At 37.6% G+C, this 15,470-nt stretch overlaps 1 protein-coding gene across 12 annotated transcripts in view; it reads left to right on the plus strand.

Moving 5' to 3' along the window:
• CD44 (CD44 molecule (IN blood group)) overlaps positions 1-15,470 on the plus strand; it is a 103,607-nt gene extending 88,137 nt beyond the window's left edge. For 8 of the 12 annotated variants that reach the window (XM_078383442.1, XM_078383459.1, XM_078383445.1 and 5 more), the window contains 8 exons: positions 1,484-1,660; positions 3,023-3,189; positions 3,545-3,713; positions 4,537-4,695; positions 6,736-6,915; positions 9,192-9,299; positions 11,166-11,244; positions 14,573-15,470. In XM_078383442.1, coding sequence (XP_078239568.1) covers positions 1,484-1,660; positions 3,023-3,189; positions 3,545-3,713; positions 4,537-4,695; positions 6,736-6,915; positions 9,192-9,299; positions 11,166-11,244; positions 14,573-14,789 — 1,256 coding nt within the window. In that variant the 3' untranslated portion in view covers positions 14,790-15,470. Of the gene's footprint in view, positions 1-1,483; positions 1,661-3,022; positions 3,190-3,544; positions 3,714-4,285; positions 4,487-4,536; positions 4,696-6,735; positions 6,916-9,191; positions 9,300-11,165; positions 11,274-14,572 lie in introns of those variants that run through there. The other 4 variants (XM_078383457.1, XM_020782808.3, XR_013540669.1 and 1 more) reach the window with 4 other exon arrangements.

The raw sequence follows: 15,470 nt of genomic DNA on the forward strand, positions 1-15,470 counted from the left end.
ATTTATTTATTTATTTATTTATTTATTTATTTATTTATTTATTTGTTTGTTTGTTTGTTTGTTTGTTTGTTTATTCATTCATTCATTCATTCATTCATTCATTCATTTATTCATTTATCTATTTATCTATTTATCTATTTATTTATTTCTTGGATTTCTATCCCGCCCATCTAGACCAAAGGTCTACTCTGGGTACATACACTCTCCTTTCTCAGCCATTTCACTAGAATTCTGATGGTGTTCATAAAGCACCATAAAATGTCAATAAAATGGATTTCAGTGAATGAGAAGGGAGAGGCTATGCAAACATAACCTTTAAAACAGATTCAATCGCCATTGTAATAGTCAACTGTATGGATGACAAAAATGTTTCTTATGATTGAGGGAGGTATAAAATAGGCTACCCTTGTCTCCAGCAGTGAAAGCCACTGTAGTATAAGCACAGGTAGATATGATCTTTTACATTGAATTGTTTATCAGACTGAGAGTAAACATTAAAAGATGGCACCTTTTTTGTTTTTCACATATACGAGTTTAGATTAGACTTTTTCTGCATTCTTCCAAATATTGCTCATAAATTGGAATTTCATTTTCCTGGAAACCATTACTCCCATGTGCTTCCCTGCACCTGCTCTAGAGGGTCCTGTCACCCAGCAGACCAGATTTGGGAATGGGGAGAGGGAATCCATTCTGCTAACACTGTGCATTCCAATGACAGATGGACAATAACAATTTTGATCCAATTAGGGGTAAATCCAATTTTAGTCCCAACAGATTGGGCCTATTATGTCAATGAAAACCATATAGGTGTTGGCTTACTGAAGGGTCGTTAACTTAATGGAGTTGGACAGTAACAATTGGATTTAGGCCTTTGCTCAGATAGGAACTGTGTTAAATGCAGTATGATAGTAAACTAAATTCAGTCGCTAAGTTCTGTTGACATACACTCAAATTTGGAATAGATCTAGGGAAGGTCTTTATAAAGCTGTATAAAATGATGTACTATACCAGAGGTGGAGCCACGTGACTCTATGGCAGCTGACCATAGCAATTGACTAGTGTATGATGCCATGTGGTGGTTTATATGTTGTGGACCACAGAGGAAGGAAAAGCATATTATATAGCCCCAACCATAATCATGACGGCTTGTGTCTCCAGGGTGACAGGCTATACAATTTGATGGATGGAAGATAAGCTTCCTGGGAGAGTGAATTAGTCTAGAGTTCATTCGGTAGCAGGGATTTTTTAAACGTCAAATACGGATACTAGTAAGGAAAAGAGAGGACACTTGTTTATCAGTTTTCCTACCTAGATTAGATATTGTTTTCCTTCAAGATTATATAGAGATAGAATGCAGATAGAAGAGAATGAGTGTAATTCTAAGTCAACTTACATTTCCTTCAGTGAGAACAGTAATTAGTAAAGCAGTAGGAAAAGCACAGTACAGTATGTAACATTGACTCAACCATCTTTGTAACAACAGTAGTTCCCAGCAGTAGCACTCACTACGAAGACTCATCCCATGACACAGTGTTGCACAGGGAACATTCTGAATGGGATAGTGAAGAAAAATACCTCACAAACACATCTGGAGAGTATTTGTTGCCTGGAATTATACATCCAACTGAAAGTGATCATGAAAAGGAATCTTCACATACAGGTACCAGCCAGAAAAATAAAAATAAATAAATATAGATGCTTGTAAACTTTTTATTTTCTTGAAACAAAGGGGAGCTGTATGGTTAATACAAAATAAAATACAAATGCAAAAATAGGTGATACCTTTATAGACCACTAAAATCATTATAAATATGTAAGCTTTCATGGATCAAACACCATCAGGCTAGTACCAGTGTGGAGAACTTAAAGACCAAATGTTCTAGGCAAGATGGATTTTGCCAGGCATGTCTTCATCCATGGTGCAATTAAAACACAACAAATTACAATATTAAAAAACATATACTGAGTTTTCCCCAAAATAAGAAAGGGTCTTATATTAATTTTTGCTCCAAAAATGCATTAGGGTTTATTTTCAGGGGATGTTTTATTTTACCGTCATGTCATCTTCTGGTTGCTGCACAATGGTGGAGGGTGGGGTTTCACTTAACTAGGGCTTATTTTGGGGGGTAGGGCTTATATTACGAGCATCCTGAAAAATCGTACTAGGGCTTATTTTCAGGTTAGGTCTTATTTTCAGCGGAACAGGGTATGTAGTGTACCTTAATAGCGTACAGGGTATGTTGTGTACCTTAATAGGGGACAATGAAAACAAATGTTCTACTTAAAACATTTGTTTACCTTTTTTAAATAGTGATTGTCAAAGCTGTTCTTGTAAAGTATCTAGAAATGATTTCCTGTCTGAAATAATTCTTGAAATCTGAAGCAATCATGAAGACATCTCATTGGCTGAAATCCTGTCATTTAGTGTAAGCCAAATCATGATTTTCAATCTGCTCTTTCCTAGTAAACCAAGCATCTCTGCTGTGATACTTGGGGCATATTCATGCATGCAACAAACTAGTATGAACATGCCCCTCACCCCCCAGTTATCAAATCAGGGACAGTTTGTTTACTGGGGAGAAACTGATCAAAAGTCATGGTTTGCCTTATACTAAATAGGATTTTAGCCACCAAGTAACAGCTAAGTAAAGGAATTTTAATAATTTTAATACTTCTTATGCTATATCAGAGATTATTCAGTCTACAACTATATGCCATAGGTTTCATGTCAGAAAATTGGTAGCATATTCAACACCATGTAGGGATTAGTGAACATTGAGATATATAACCATTCAAACCTACCGCTTGAAAATATTCAACCCATTATTGCAACATCTATTGCCTCCAATGATAGTAGCAGGCATGCAGATGTTACAAAAGGACCATTACTTCATGACAAGCAACCTGAATGAGAGAGTGGAAGTGAACATATTAATAAAATTCAAAAGGTTGCTAACTGTACTATGTGGGAAGTGGCTGTACAAATGTTACGTAATATCCAAACATTTGCCCATTATAACAGTTCAAAGTTCCAGCAATGATGCCAAACATGAAGATGCTATGCGTGATCCAATGTTACATCAAGAACAAGGCAGAGAAGATAATTATCACACAAATAACACAGAAGATGACATATTTCTGGAAAATATTCCACCAACTGGATACAGTAGTGATGAGAAAATATTTCATACAGGGAGTAATGAAAAATCAGTTTCTCATCATATGGGGCCGGGGGAGTCTCTTAGGGTAATTCCACTTCTCTTCATTCCTGGATTCTTACCTTTGGTCAACTAATGAAGTCCAGCATATACAGTCTACAATATCTGCACAGGCTCTATTTAAAAAGAAAGTTCTTGACAGTATAAATAAATAATACAGACAGTCGTATATTGAGCATAAAATCTGTTCAGGTTCTATTTTAAAAGGAAGTTCTTAGAAGTATAAACAAAGAATGGGTGGTCAGTCGAGGGGAGGTGGTTGGTTTGGATAAGACACCAACGTGTATTTGAAATATCCAAACCTAAGTTCATTGTTGGTTCATCAAACAGTTATTGTACACAATGATCCTGAAGACTCAACTCAGGAGCCATTACCTCCTACCCATCAGCCTGGCTGGGACCCTGAAGAAAAATATCCCACTAATACTTCTAGAGATGATGTGCTGGTGGAAGTTGATACGGATAGTAAAAATGAACATGATCTTTCATTTACAGGTATTGCTCTGAATGATGTGTTCAGTTCAACTTGACACATGAAATAAAAATACAGCTTTTCAATATGCATTTTATTTACTGATGATATATTTTATTAATGTCCAAATTATTGAACTAAGCTAGTACCCATACCATGATCAAGGGCCTTATATCTGCAGACTGAATACTGGTCTATAGGGCATGGCTATTAATTTCTGAGCATGTTAAAAGAAGCAAGAGGTTGTTCAGAATCTGTATCTTGCATTCTACCTTTTGACATTCTTACTAACTCATCCTTTATTATTAGCATCCACTGAAAGAATACATTGATTTTTGCTGAAAGGGACATTTAGAAATGATGTGATTTGAAATGGAACAGATAGAGGTTAAATCTTGTAACAAATTTACGGTGCATGGGAGACAGAAGGAGGTAAAAAAATGAGAAAGTTGAAAGCTGGGCATAATTTGTCAATGATCAGTCACAACAAGCAGGGAGGTAGTTTGTAGCTTTTGAATTGTACTCTTATCAGTCCAAAGTGTGTGGCACGTGTGTCATGGGGATTTCAACTCTCAGTGTCAATCCATGATCCTAGGTGGCAAGGGAAGAAAATTAAGCGAGCAGCAGATGGATAGAGTGGGACTTATGCACAATCAGAAGAGTTATTTGGAGAACATCCAAAGTTATAACAAATCCCTTCAAGCAAGACTGTGACACACTTTCATTTTGTCTTCTATTTGGACAAGCACATTAGACCTGTTCTGCTGGGAGACTGATGGGTCAAAGTTAAACACAGGTGATAGTTCTGAAAATTTATCATTTTTCATTACTCTACTGTTGCCATAGATGTGGTTTTTCATGGGACCAAAGAAGATTCAACCCTTGAACCAGTGAGTCAATGGGGTAGTGAGGACCAGTACACTACACAGTCCCCAGCGGATGTCTTAGTTCCTGGAATTGTTCCTCGGAGAGGAATAAATCAAAAAAATAAAACTGATCATACAGGTATCCAGTACAATGGTGGTGGGATCTTTTCTTCCCCCTTTCTCTGTTGGGTCAAATAATTGTCTATTGTTAATTTCTGTGTTTATTTTGAGTACATACAAATTTTCATGCATCCCAAGAATACTCTATGGGGTATGCCATTCTTTCCATTGGACAGAATGACAGGCTGAATTTGAGAGATTTTTGTTTGCAAAGAACCTCCCACTAAGTCAGTAGCTCAGTTTAGGCCAGTCCCAAACACCCCATATCCATGATATGGATTCTTTCATAACCTATTGCTTGACATACATTATACATGGATTTCTTTGTTGGTTTGTGGGTTGGCTAATTACAGTTATGTCACCTTTCTTCCACTGACTTCACGAGCATCATACAGCACTGTGCTTCTGCTTGAGAAAAAATGGCTAATCTAAGGTTACTGAGGAACTGTCAGTAGAACACTGACAGTGGGACTAGAAGCTGTGTTTTCCAAGTTTTAGCTCAACGCATTTAAGTTGACTATATAATGTGAAAAAGACATCATAGAGCTAAAATAAGGAAACAGAATTCATGGCATATTAGGTTTGAAATTATCCAGTCAGATTCCTAAACTAATATTTTTATGTTAAAGTGTGTAGAATTCACTACTTAATTTATTACTTGGTGGTTAATAAAGTGTTGTTGTGTAGTTACACAAAAGAAAAAAAATAAAGGTGAGTTTCCATAAGCTAAAAAAACCATAGATATTATATCTGTTGCACACCAAACTGGGCAATTAAGTAAGCAAGAGATAATTTATACAGAGATTTCTTATGCTATGCTATTTGCATAGCTGTGCACCAGGATTTGAGCCAGTGTTATAACTGTTCTGTTTCTGTGGTCGAAGCATCATACAAATGAGAAGAAGTGTACAACAATAATCTAACTGTTTTGAATGCAATAGCCATGGCTTTCCAATGGCTTTTGGCTACTGAAAATTTGAGAATCTCATGTACTGTATGTGTGCCTGACCTTCTAAAATACAAAAGTAAATGCATCATTGGAACCTCACATTAATTTGACCGAAATGGCTTTCAAATACTCCCACTACAGACTCTTGTGAAATTTATGTGGCATATGTAGATAATGATATTTTAAAATAAAATAAATAGACAATCATTTCATCACTAAGGATCAAATTTTTGCATTTAGTTTCTTATCATTGTCAATGTTCAGTTTTTTATTCTACCACCACATATTTCTTCCCTTTATTAGACTATCTCATAACATTTCTCAAAATGAATGTATTGCTTTGCATATTTTTTTGTGTGTTCCATGCTTCTAAGAGTCCTTTAACTTGTGCCTTTTTATCACAATTAATGACAAGATCACCCTATATTTCAAGATGGCAGTGTGCTGAGATCGTTTAGTTGTACTCTATAAGACAGCTGCTTCCTCCTATCAATTGCTAGTGTTTTTTCAAGCTACAGTGGTATCTAATAACTGGAGCATTAGTAATATCTGTAGCCATTAGAGCAGTGACACTAACTATTTGTGAAAACAAAAATACGAATGCAACTGAATCAGTGTTTTGAGTTTTTAAAGATAAAGAATGAAAATGCAGGTGAAATGCAATAGCTTTTAATGTAATATCTTTTAACAATACTTCCTAAAGCATGTGAGTGAGTTAATGGGACAGATAGGAGCTGCTGCACACAAGTGTCCATCTCCTAAGATATTTCCACGTGTATACAGGCACAACAATGTCACCATTTGCCAAATTTAACAAGGAAAATGATTCTTTGCTCCTGTGCTGCTTAGATTTGAACTACAGGATACTTCCTTAGCTTGCTTCTTGCCCATTACTACTGGAGACACTCTAGTAAACCATACCTTTCTGCAACTGGAGGAAAGCTTGATTTAAAGAACATAACAAAATCTGAAGTTTATCTGTACTACAGCCAATATACACCATCACAATTTTCTTCTTTTTAAGCTTTCAGTGTAGTAAGAATTTAGTAGAAAAGGTTTTGGTTCTGTAAATATCCCACTTCACAATTGGTTCAATCATCATTACAACAGTTGGGGTCTCCAGTGATGGAGCCAAAGGTGAAGAATCAACACAACATCCACCAATGCATGGGTTGCATCCAGGAGGGAGCAATAACGGTGAAGTAAATAACACCGAAGATTATAGAGTACCTGGAGTTTTTTCGGAAGTTGGCAGTGATTCTGACAGACGTTCCTCGACTTCTACTGCCAGTAAGAGTTCAGTGTTCCAGGGCTTTCAACTATCTCTTTGCTTTGTTCATACCTCTAAATGCTGAGGGAATAGGGTATGGAAACTACTAGATTTTAGGTACATCTCTTACTATGAGCGCATTCTTTCTCTTACACAGTGTCTTGCAAAGCTGTTGCAACACTATTTTAATTAACATTTTTGCATTAGGAGGCGTATCATTATTTCTTAACAAACATTTAATTGGGAGCAGGTGGACTGGGAATGTTTCTCCCTTTGCTCACTTTGGTGGCTACTTTTCCAATATTCAAGTAAATATGGCTACAGACCGAACGGCTGACATCCACATAGCTTTACATTCCTTGGGAAATTAACTGACATGCCCTATATAAAATGTATGATGTGGAGTCATTATTTGGCTTAAAATTTTCTCTGAAACATTTTGCAGAAGAATTCAAAATAAAGGGTAGCTAATTAAATAGATCTAACCAAGTAAGCCAAGAGAGCAGTCTATTAAAAACAAATATGGTCCCAGAACACTGGCCTAAATCCAACAGTTAGTCCCAGCTAGACTAGATACATTGAGTCAATTCTTGAATGGATAACAATCCCGTTTAGTCCAAAAGTGATAAAGCCTTCTGAGATGTTCCAGTGGAACATTCAAAGCAGTCTCCTAGCATGCTCTCTCTATTATTCTTGGGTTTGGATTTATTACTCACCTACTCATATTTGTTAAATATTTCTGATGTGGAAGTGAGGAAGTACATGGAGAAAACTCTCATCATAACTGATGGATAGCTCAGGGATTTAGATATCTGTCTATGGAGCCAGAGGTTAGGAGTTTGATTCCCCAATGTGCCTCTCTGACAAGGGCTGGACTTGATGATCCATAGGGTCCCTTCTGCCTTTCTAAGAGTATAAGGACTGGCTGAAGTGAAAGGAAGCATTTGTACAGGTATTCTGCTGGCTGAAGTCCAGTAATAAGTAGCAACTACAGTAGGCTTATTGAATCACTAGAATAAAGGAGATAACTCACCAAATCCCCATTGATAAATTGGGCCTACTTTAGTTGTGACTTACTACTGGATTTCAACCTACTAAGTCCTTAGGACAGAGTGAGACAGCAGTTGAGTGGGATAATGGTGGAGAGCAGAACTAAGGCCTATTCCTCTTGGGAATTCTAAGTCCTTACTCTAAGTAAGGAATATTTGCCCATAGCACATGGGCAGCAAGAGATGCCTGTCATAGCATAACATGCTAACGAACCTTTGGCTTTTGGATACATACTGTCATGGAAGTGGTGTGAGTTGTACACATTTTATTTGTGGATGATCATTATGAACTTAATGGGAGAAGATAATACAAAAACAGAATAATAAATGCTGCTTTACTTTCTGCTGTAGATGTTGTCTTGCGATATACTCTTTCTGAATTCAAATGGTACTGGACTTTCTCTCTGAATTTTGTAATCACATTGAGTTTTGCAATCAGTATGTAATATGGGATGGTGTGTTCTGATCCACTTTGATTTGTTGATTAAATGGAGTTCTGTGGCTTGTAAGTAATGACACTGTTGGTTCAACTGTCACCTCTAGGCACTCATATAGTGACTTTATAGAGACTAAAACATGCAGTGATGTGGAATCTGTGCACCTATTTTAAATATCAGATGTACTTACTGTATTTTGGATATTACTTGAATCACCAACACTGAAAACAGTTGTTAAAACCATGAAAGTTGTTTTCACTGCAATGTTGGGGCATGAGTTGATTATGTCACATAAAGCTATTTTACTTAAATGTACAGGTAATGTTCTTTGCATTCAACTTTTCAGAATTAAAATGATATAGACAGTCTTCATCTGCAAAGGACATGAAAGACGGACCCTTATCCACAAAGGGCTTGTAGAATTTAGTACTGCATCTCACTATATGAATGCTCCATTTCCTTCTTGCTGTTATAGTTGTCTCATATTCGGGGAGAGAAAATAAATACTGTAAATGCTTTAAAATGGTTTGCTGATCTGAAGTTCCTACTGTGGAGGGGAGCAAAATAAGCAAGTAACCCAGTTGTTCAATCTTGGTTGACTCCTCAGCTAGGAACTATGATTTATATGGGGCCAGGTGCTGCTGCATTTTACTATCTTTATGCAAGAGATTATGGTTGAGTTGTGAAAATGATTCTTAGCAACTTCCTTCATTTCCTTTCAGAATGCCATACACTATTCTGTGAAAATTTAAGGTCATGGGTTTTAGATTTATATAACACAGCTAAAAACAGTGCATGTCTTCAATTTAGGTATTAACCCTGAGGAACGTGAAGGGGGAGTGTCTCATACAGGAAAGAATGTCACACCTTTACCAGGAGAGTTCCCAAAAAGCCAGCCACGAAAGGCTCACATACCAGGTCGGTTTTTGAATGGTGCCGTTTATACCTAGCATGAAGTCATCTTGGTTCATGCCTGCACTTCTTCCTACTATCACTGGAATGGGTGTACATATAGCTCAGATTCTGAACACATGCTTAACATACAGAAAGTTCTGTCTCAGGGAATTTAAGTTAAGGACTCTCACACAGCAGATAGAGGGGAAATAGGTGGGAGTGGCTGAATTCCATGGGAAATGTAAGGAATTAAGGAACTGGTGGTCTCTCTGCCCAATAGGACTTTCAAAGAATTACCAGTCTCCTAATTCCTTGATGCAAAGAATTGGTACTCTCACCCAATTCTTCTCTTTTCCTACAACAAAATGGCTGATGGAAACTTCCTAAGTCATCTGTGCATAAAATTTCTATGAGAACTTTGATTTCTAGGCTAAAGTCCCCAGAATTCAAGCTGAATAAATTCCTGGTGAATTCTGGGGGATGAAATCCATGAAATGAGAAGTCCTGTGTCTAATGGACATATTCCACTGATAATTTAAAAAAGAAGCACATTTATGTTTTTAATATGTTTTCATAATTACACTAGTTTCTCCACTTGAGAGAGTACTGTTTCTAGATACAGGGCCAGTGTCTCATTTGCTGAGGCCCTTTGTGTGAGGATATATCTTTAGGTCCTGAATAGCAGGAAACAAAGTAAACATCTGAGGAATTCCATTATTTTAGTATATTGACTTGGAATCAAACCCCATTATTTTGATTGTCTGGATACAGTATGGCAATTAGGGAGAGAGGTTATCCTATTTATAGTATACTGGAACCCGGTGCAGTCTCAAAACTTCTTCTTGAGGCCATGGAAAACCTTTAGAGCACATTTTTCGGTGGACATGGAAGGTTCTAGGGGAGAAGGGAACAAGGCCCCATCACAGAAGCTGACAGAAGCAAGTTACATGTATTGATTTGTTGTTAAAATACTTATTTCCCACAAAATACTCTTTGTTCATATTTTGTCATCTTAAGGGTGAAACCATGTGAAGTGCATCACACCCAAACTGAGGCTATTACAGTCCTCCTTCACATATCAGAACAGTTGCTAAATCTTGCTACTCAACTGCGTGCCACTCTATTTCTCATACATGCCTGAGCTGTGATGTGCCACATGTTCACCGCTCAAATGGAAGTAAATGGAAGACCATAATTGTGTTAGCTAGAAACCTTCCTCATATAAATCAGGGTAGATGTGGACAATTATCTATACATAGCCAGCCATATAGAAAATTGTAGGCAACATGCTATTAAATTACTTGCCTAATTCTTGGAGATTAGCCATTGGTTTGTCTAAGTGGACTCCCTGTGCTTTTACTGTTGCCAGAAAATTAACATTACAGCATTGGAAAAGTATATGCCTACCCCCATAATTCAATGGATAGAGGGCATTACAATGTTATCACCAACAAGTATGCACATATCTATGTTTTAGATATTTGAAAACCCTTTTATGGAAGTTTATGTACAGACTTTTTTCTTTCTCTCTCTCTCCCCCCCTTTTCCTTTACTTTTGAAACATATCATTACTACACTTCTACTTTTGTTGTATTTTCTTCTGAAGTATTGTGTTTCTTTGCTTCTTAAATTTCAACTAATAACATATTTTTTGGGGGGCAGGGGAACATAGTCATAACCCATAAAGATAGTTGTAGGTAGGGAAGGAGGAAATACGGTTTTACTTTGTGTGTAAACCAGCCCTCATAAAGTATTCAAGCTCCATTGTTTCATATAGAAGTAAAATAACGGAGGAAGTGAAGTGGGATATTAAAGAAATTGTGTCAGCTGTGTGGTCAAATGACAAGCAAACACACTTTCCCATGTTTTTTCTCCCATTTGCATCCACAGATTGGCTCATCGTAGTTGCTTCTCTCTTGGCACTGGCATTGATACTTGGTGTATGTATTGCTGTGAACAGTCGGAGGAGGTAAGGAATGGTTTTCCAAGTTTTCCATGACTTCATGCCAGGAAATTATTTCTGTTGATCTTTTCACTGACATCTTCTAAGATCTGACATCTTTAGAGAATGCAGAGAAGGGAACAGCTCCTTACTTTATGGCACCCTCAGCTAAAAGCATCCTGTAAGGCACAAAAGTGAGGAAACTGCAGTTCACTCTTAAAACTCTCACACATTTAAGGTTCTGGCTCTCTCTGTGTCTTCCTATTGGAGGTGGTCTCTCCATATGAAGAGAGGGAGCTAGGTGGAGTCACACTGTCCCTTCAGTTGAGTCCTCACTCTCCTCCATCTGCAGATGGAAACTATTAAGAAAATGATTTTCTAAGGTTTTAGGATGACTGTATTTGGTACCTGGCTGTGGAGATTGAAAGTTTGATTCTCCACGGTGCCTCCTGCAAATAGAGCCAGCCTTTGTGGCCTTGGGCAAGCTGTACAGTCCTAAAGTGATACCAAAAGAAGATAACTGGTAAACCATTTCTAAATAGTCTACATCAAGAAAACCCTGAAAAAGTTCATTGCAAATCAGAATAGACTTAACAGCATGTAATTATTATTAAGGGCAGGTATAGACATTAGAGCAGGGTTCCCCAACCCCTGGTCTGTGGCCTTGGAAGAATCGGGCTGCCAGGGCAAACGAGCGGCAAGCAGGAAGTGAGTGGTGAATGAAGCTCTCCCTCCTGTCAACGTGCTCCTACTAGGTTTTAATGCTGCTGCTGATCTGACAGGAGGCAGAGCTTTGCCCCCCTCCTGCTGCTAGATCAGCTATGCTTGTGGCATTAGAATCTAATAGGAGCCTGCACTTCTATTATGTTCTAAGGTGCTGCTGATCTAACAGGAGGTGGAGCGTCAATTGCAGCTCACTTCCTGCTCCTGCTTGCCATTTCTTTTATGAGCTCAATTCAAAGCTATCCTCCATCATAACAAGTACCCTCCCCCCGGTCCTTGGGAGAATGGTCTTTAACTAAACCAGTCCGTGGTGTCAAAAAGGTTGGGGACCACTGCATTAGAGAACCTGTCAGCAAAGTTGAATATAGATGTCAATGTTGTCTTTGCAAGTGAGGATGGAATCCCCAGGTTCTCTTCCCATTGGCAGAGGTGATTAGGTTTTTTGGGAGGGGGCTGAGAGTGGAAGAAAAACAATTATATTTTAGACAAAAGCTATTTTTTTCACCTTTGGTACAAAAAGCAGAAGGTTTTTTTGTGAGAAAGAGTATATTTTGCACATGCACCACTGTATTTTGTGTACCCCCTTTTAATACAACATACAAATTTTCATCACAAATACAATATTTTCCTATGAAGTAGATTTATTTATTTATTTATTTATTTATTTATTTATTTATTTATTTATTTATTTATTTATTTATTTATTTATGCTGCTAATGATGACAAAGCCACTGATCTGTTTCCTCACATGCAAAAGCACTGGAAAAATAATTCAGGAGTTGACTGTTTTTTTCAGTGGGGAGTCTTGACAAGTGAAGACCTCCTTTTTGTCAAGGATGAGAATATTTGCAATGCTTCTTTATAATCTTAGAGCCTGATGCCCTCAATTGTATATGGAACATCTATGTATGTAGGATGCTCTCTGATGCCGAAAATCATCTTCGACAAATGAAGTTTTATTTTTTTTATTTACAAATTTTAGCCCCTGATTTGATCTCTGAAACATCTCACTAAGCCTGAGGGCATTTGGCTCAAAGTTAAAGCCAAGCATAAGCTATGAAAAGATAAAGAAAAGGGTGGAGAAGCAATCATAAGATCAAGCGATAAGATCAGAATGCAGAGGTCAAACTACTGTACATGATTCTTGTTGCTAATGCATCCTGTGATCTGATGACCTTACTACTGTTAGGTCATAACAGAGGGTGATCCTGTGACAATCATAGTTGAAGGCATTTGATTTAATACCTCCTGCACCCACTCTTGTTTGAATGGATTAAACTGTAACTAAGAACTAACAGGAATTATGCATATTAATTCCTTGATTATTCCTCCTTTGATTTTCCTCTACATCCCCTTTTTTTTCATTTGGTCTTCCTTATGTCAAACCTTAGTTCCTAGCCCCTTGGGTCTTGGACTACAACTCTCAGAAATCTTCGCCAGCACAGCTAGTTGTGAAGGCTTCCGCGTGTCTTAGTCCAAGAACATCTGTGGAAGTTGGGAACCACTAAGATAAACTAGAGATGTACAAATTAGTGTTATTGGACTGCAGCCCACTAAATTCTCCAGGTAACATTGCTGTAGTCTTAAAACCACAAATAGGCACACCTCTGGTTCAGGCAAATTTCGTGATGTGAGCCGCTTCAATGGGCCAGAACACTATCCACTCATTGATGATGATATTAGAATTAAAGTACAATTTAGTGTGAAGAATGAATTGAAATATACTTGTTAAGAAGAAATAGCCAAAGGATTTTTTTGCTTCTGCACAAGAGCAAAAACATGAGCACTTTTTTGGATCAGGAGCAGAGGGTTGTCTTAGGGAAAAACACAACCTTGTATTTTGTGCAAAAGACTATTTTTCCCCCTGCAAAAAAGCACAATTATTTTACCCAAAGAAGAGGAAAGGAGACGCGAGGGCAAAAATGAAAAAAATGCACCAAAAATTCCCTAGTATGTTCCATCAGGGAGAAAACATTGGGAATTTCTTGGTCTAAGCAATGAGAACAAAATAAGCGCAAGGTGACATTCCAATCTCATACTGCAGCCATATGCCTTAGATGCAGCTTATGATCTAAGCAGGGTGGAGGATTTTGAAGTGATGTGTTTCCCTGCTTGAACCATGAGTTCCCTGCCCTGCATCACCTTTTCACTAGTAGTGTGAGTCCTATAGGATTGCAGTCTACTGAAGAAATTCTCATCAAAACTGAAAAGACCTCAACTTGATTTGCTGTTGCTATTTCTCTAAACTAAAATACTGAGGCAAATTCTGAGGGGAAACATCAGATGAAGTTGTCAGGGCATGGAGAGAAAGGATTCCACACATCTGTGGAAGGGAATTTTCCTAGGGAATTATATGAACAAATAATACTCTTCAGTGCATAAATTGTGGCTGTATAAACCAAAGAAAGTACTATATAAAACATTCTGTTAAAATTGTCCTATTCTTCATACATTTTTAAGAACTCCCCCCCTTGATTCAAATTTGTTCCCAATGAATAAAGCTGGCCCTTAGCAATCAAGTAAAGCTTTAACGCCTGTAATTCCATATAAAATCAGTGGAATTCACTTCATATTTACTTCAGATTGCCACTGCATAGTTGACTTTCCCCATGTTTTCCCCCCTTTTTATTAGATGTGGACAGAAGAAGAAGCTTGTGATCAACAATGGCAAAGGAGGCATAGATGAGAAAAACGTGGGTGGTTTGAATGGAGAAGCCAGTAAATCTCAAGAAATGGTGCATCTGGTACACAAAGAGAAGCCAGAAGACCAAACAGGCTCACATGATGAATTTCTGGCAATTGATGAAACACAGAACCAACAAGATGTAGCCTTGAAGAGTGGCATATAAGAAAGCTATGCTGAGCCAATGGCATCAGAGTTGGGAAAAAGAAAACATCACCTGGAACTGGGACTAAAACTCACAAATGCAATGAGCTACTGATATATTTGAAGCATCATTAAGAATGCATTGTCTTCTCTATTTTCCTTCCTTTTCTCAATGGCCAGGTACAAGGTACAAATCCCATTTTCTCTTGGCCTATCTGCCATTGCATAATTTTGCCCAGTCCAAAATGGCGACTATGGTGTTACCAACATTATGCACCTCCCAGTTTCCATCTGTCATTTCATAAGGCAGAATGCTAGCTTTGAATTGTTTTCCTCCATTTGTGTCACTTTCATCATTATAAGTTTATGCAGCAACCGGAATTGGTAAGCCATTGAGACATCAGAGCAACAAGCATGTTCCTTAAGACAGATTCAGAAAGGCAAGCTACCTAGAGTGTTGTTATTAATCAGAATGGAGACTTGGGAACAGAAGTCCTTTTTCACTTAGCCCTTCAGAATTTGTCAGATTTATTGAATCTCGCTTCTTGTTACTTTGGAATTATGCTCACCCATGATCAAATACCTAATGACAAATTTGTTCAGACACTCAAGGGTAACGTTACGGGGAAAAAACAGAAGGGGTGGAAGGAAAAGAATAAAATTGATTTTATAGCAAATAAATTTTTATTCTCTATAAGCTAAA

Source organism: Pogona vitticeps, chromosome 1 (genome assembly GCF_051106095.1).
Source record: "Pogona vitticeps strain Pit_001003342236 chromosome 1, PviZW2.1, whole genome shotgun sequence".
In the NCBI taxonomy this organism is placed as follows: domain Eukaryota; kingdom Metazoa; phylum Chordata; class Lepidosauria; order Squamata; family Agamidae; genus Pogona; species Pogona vitticeps.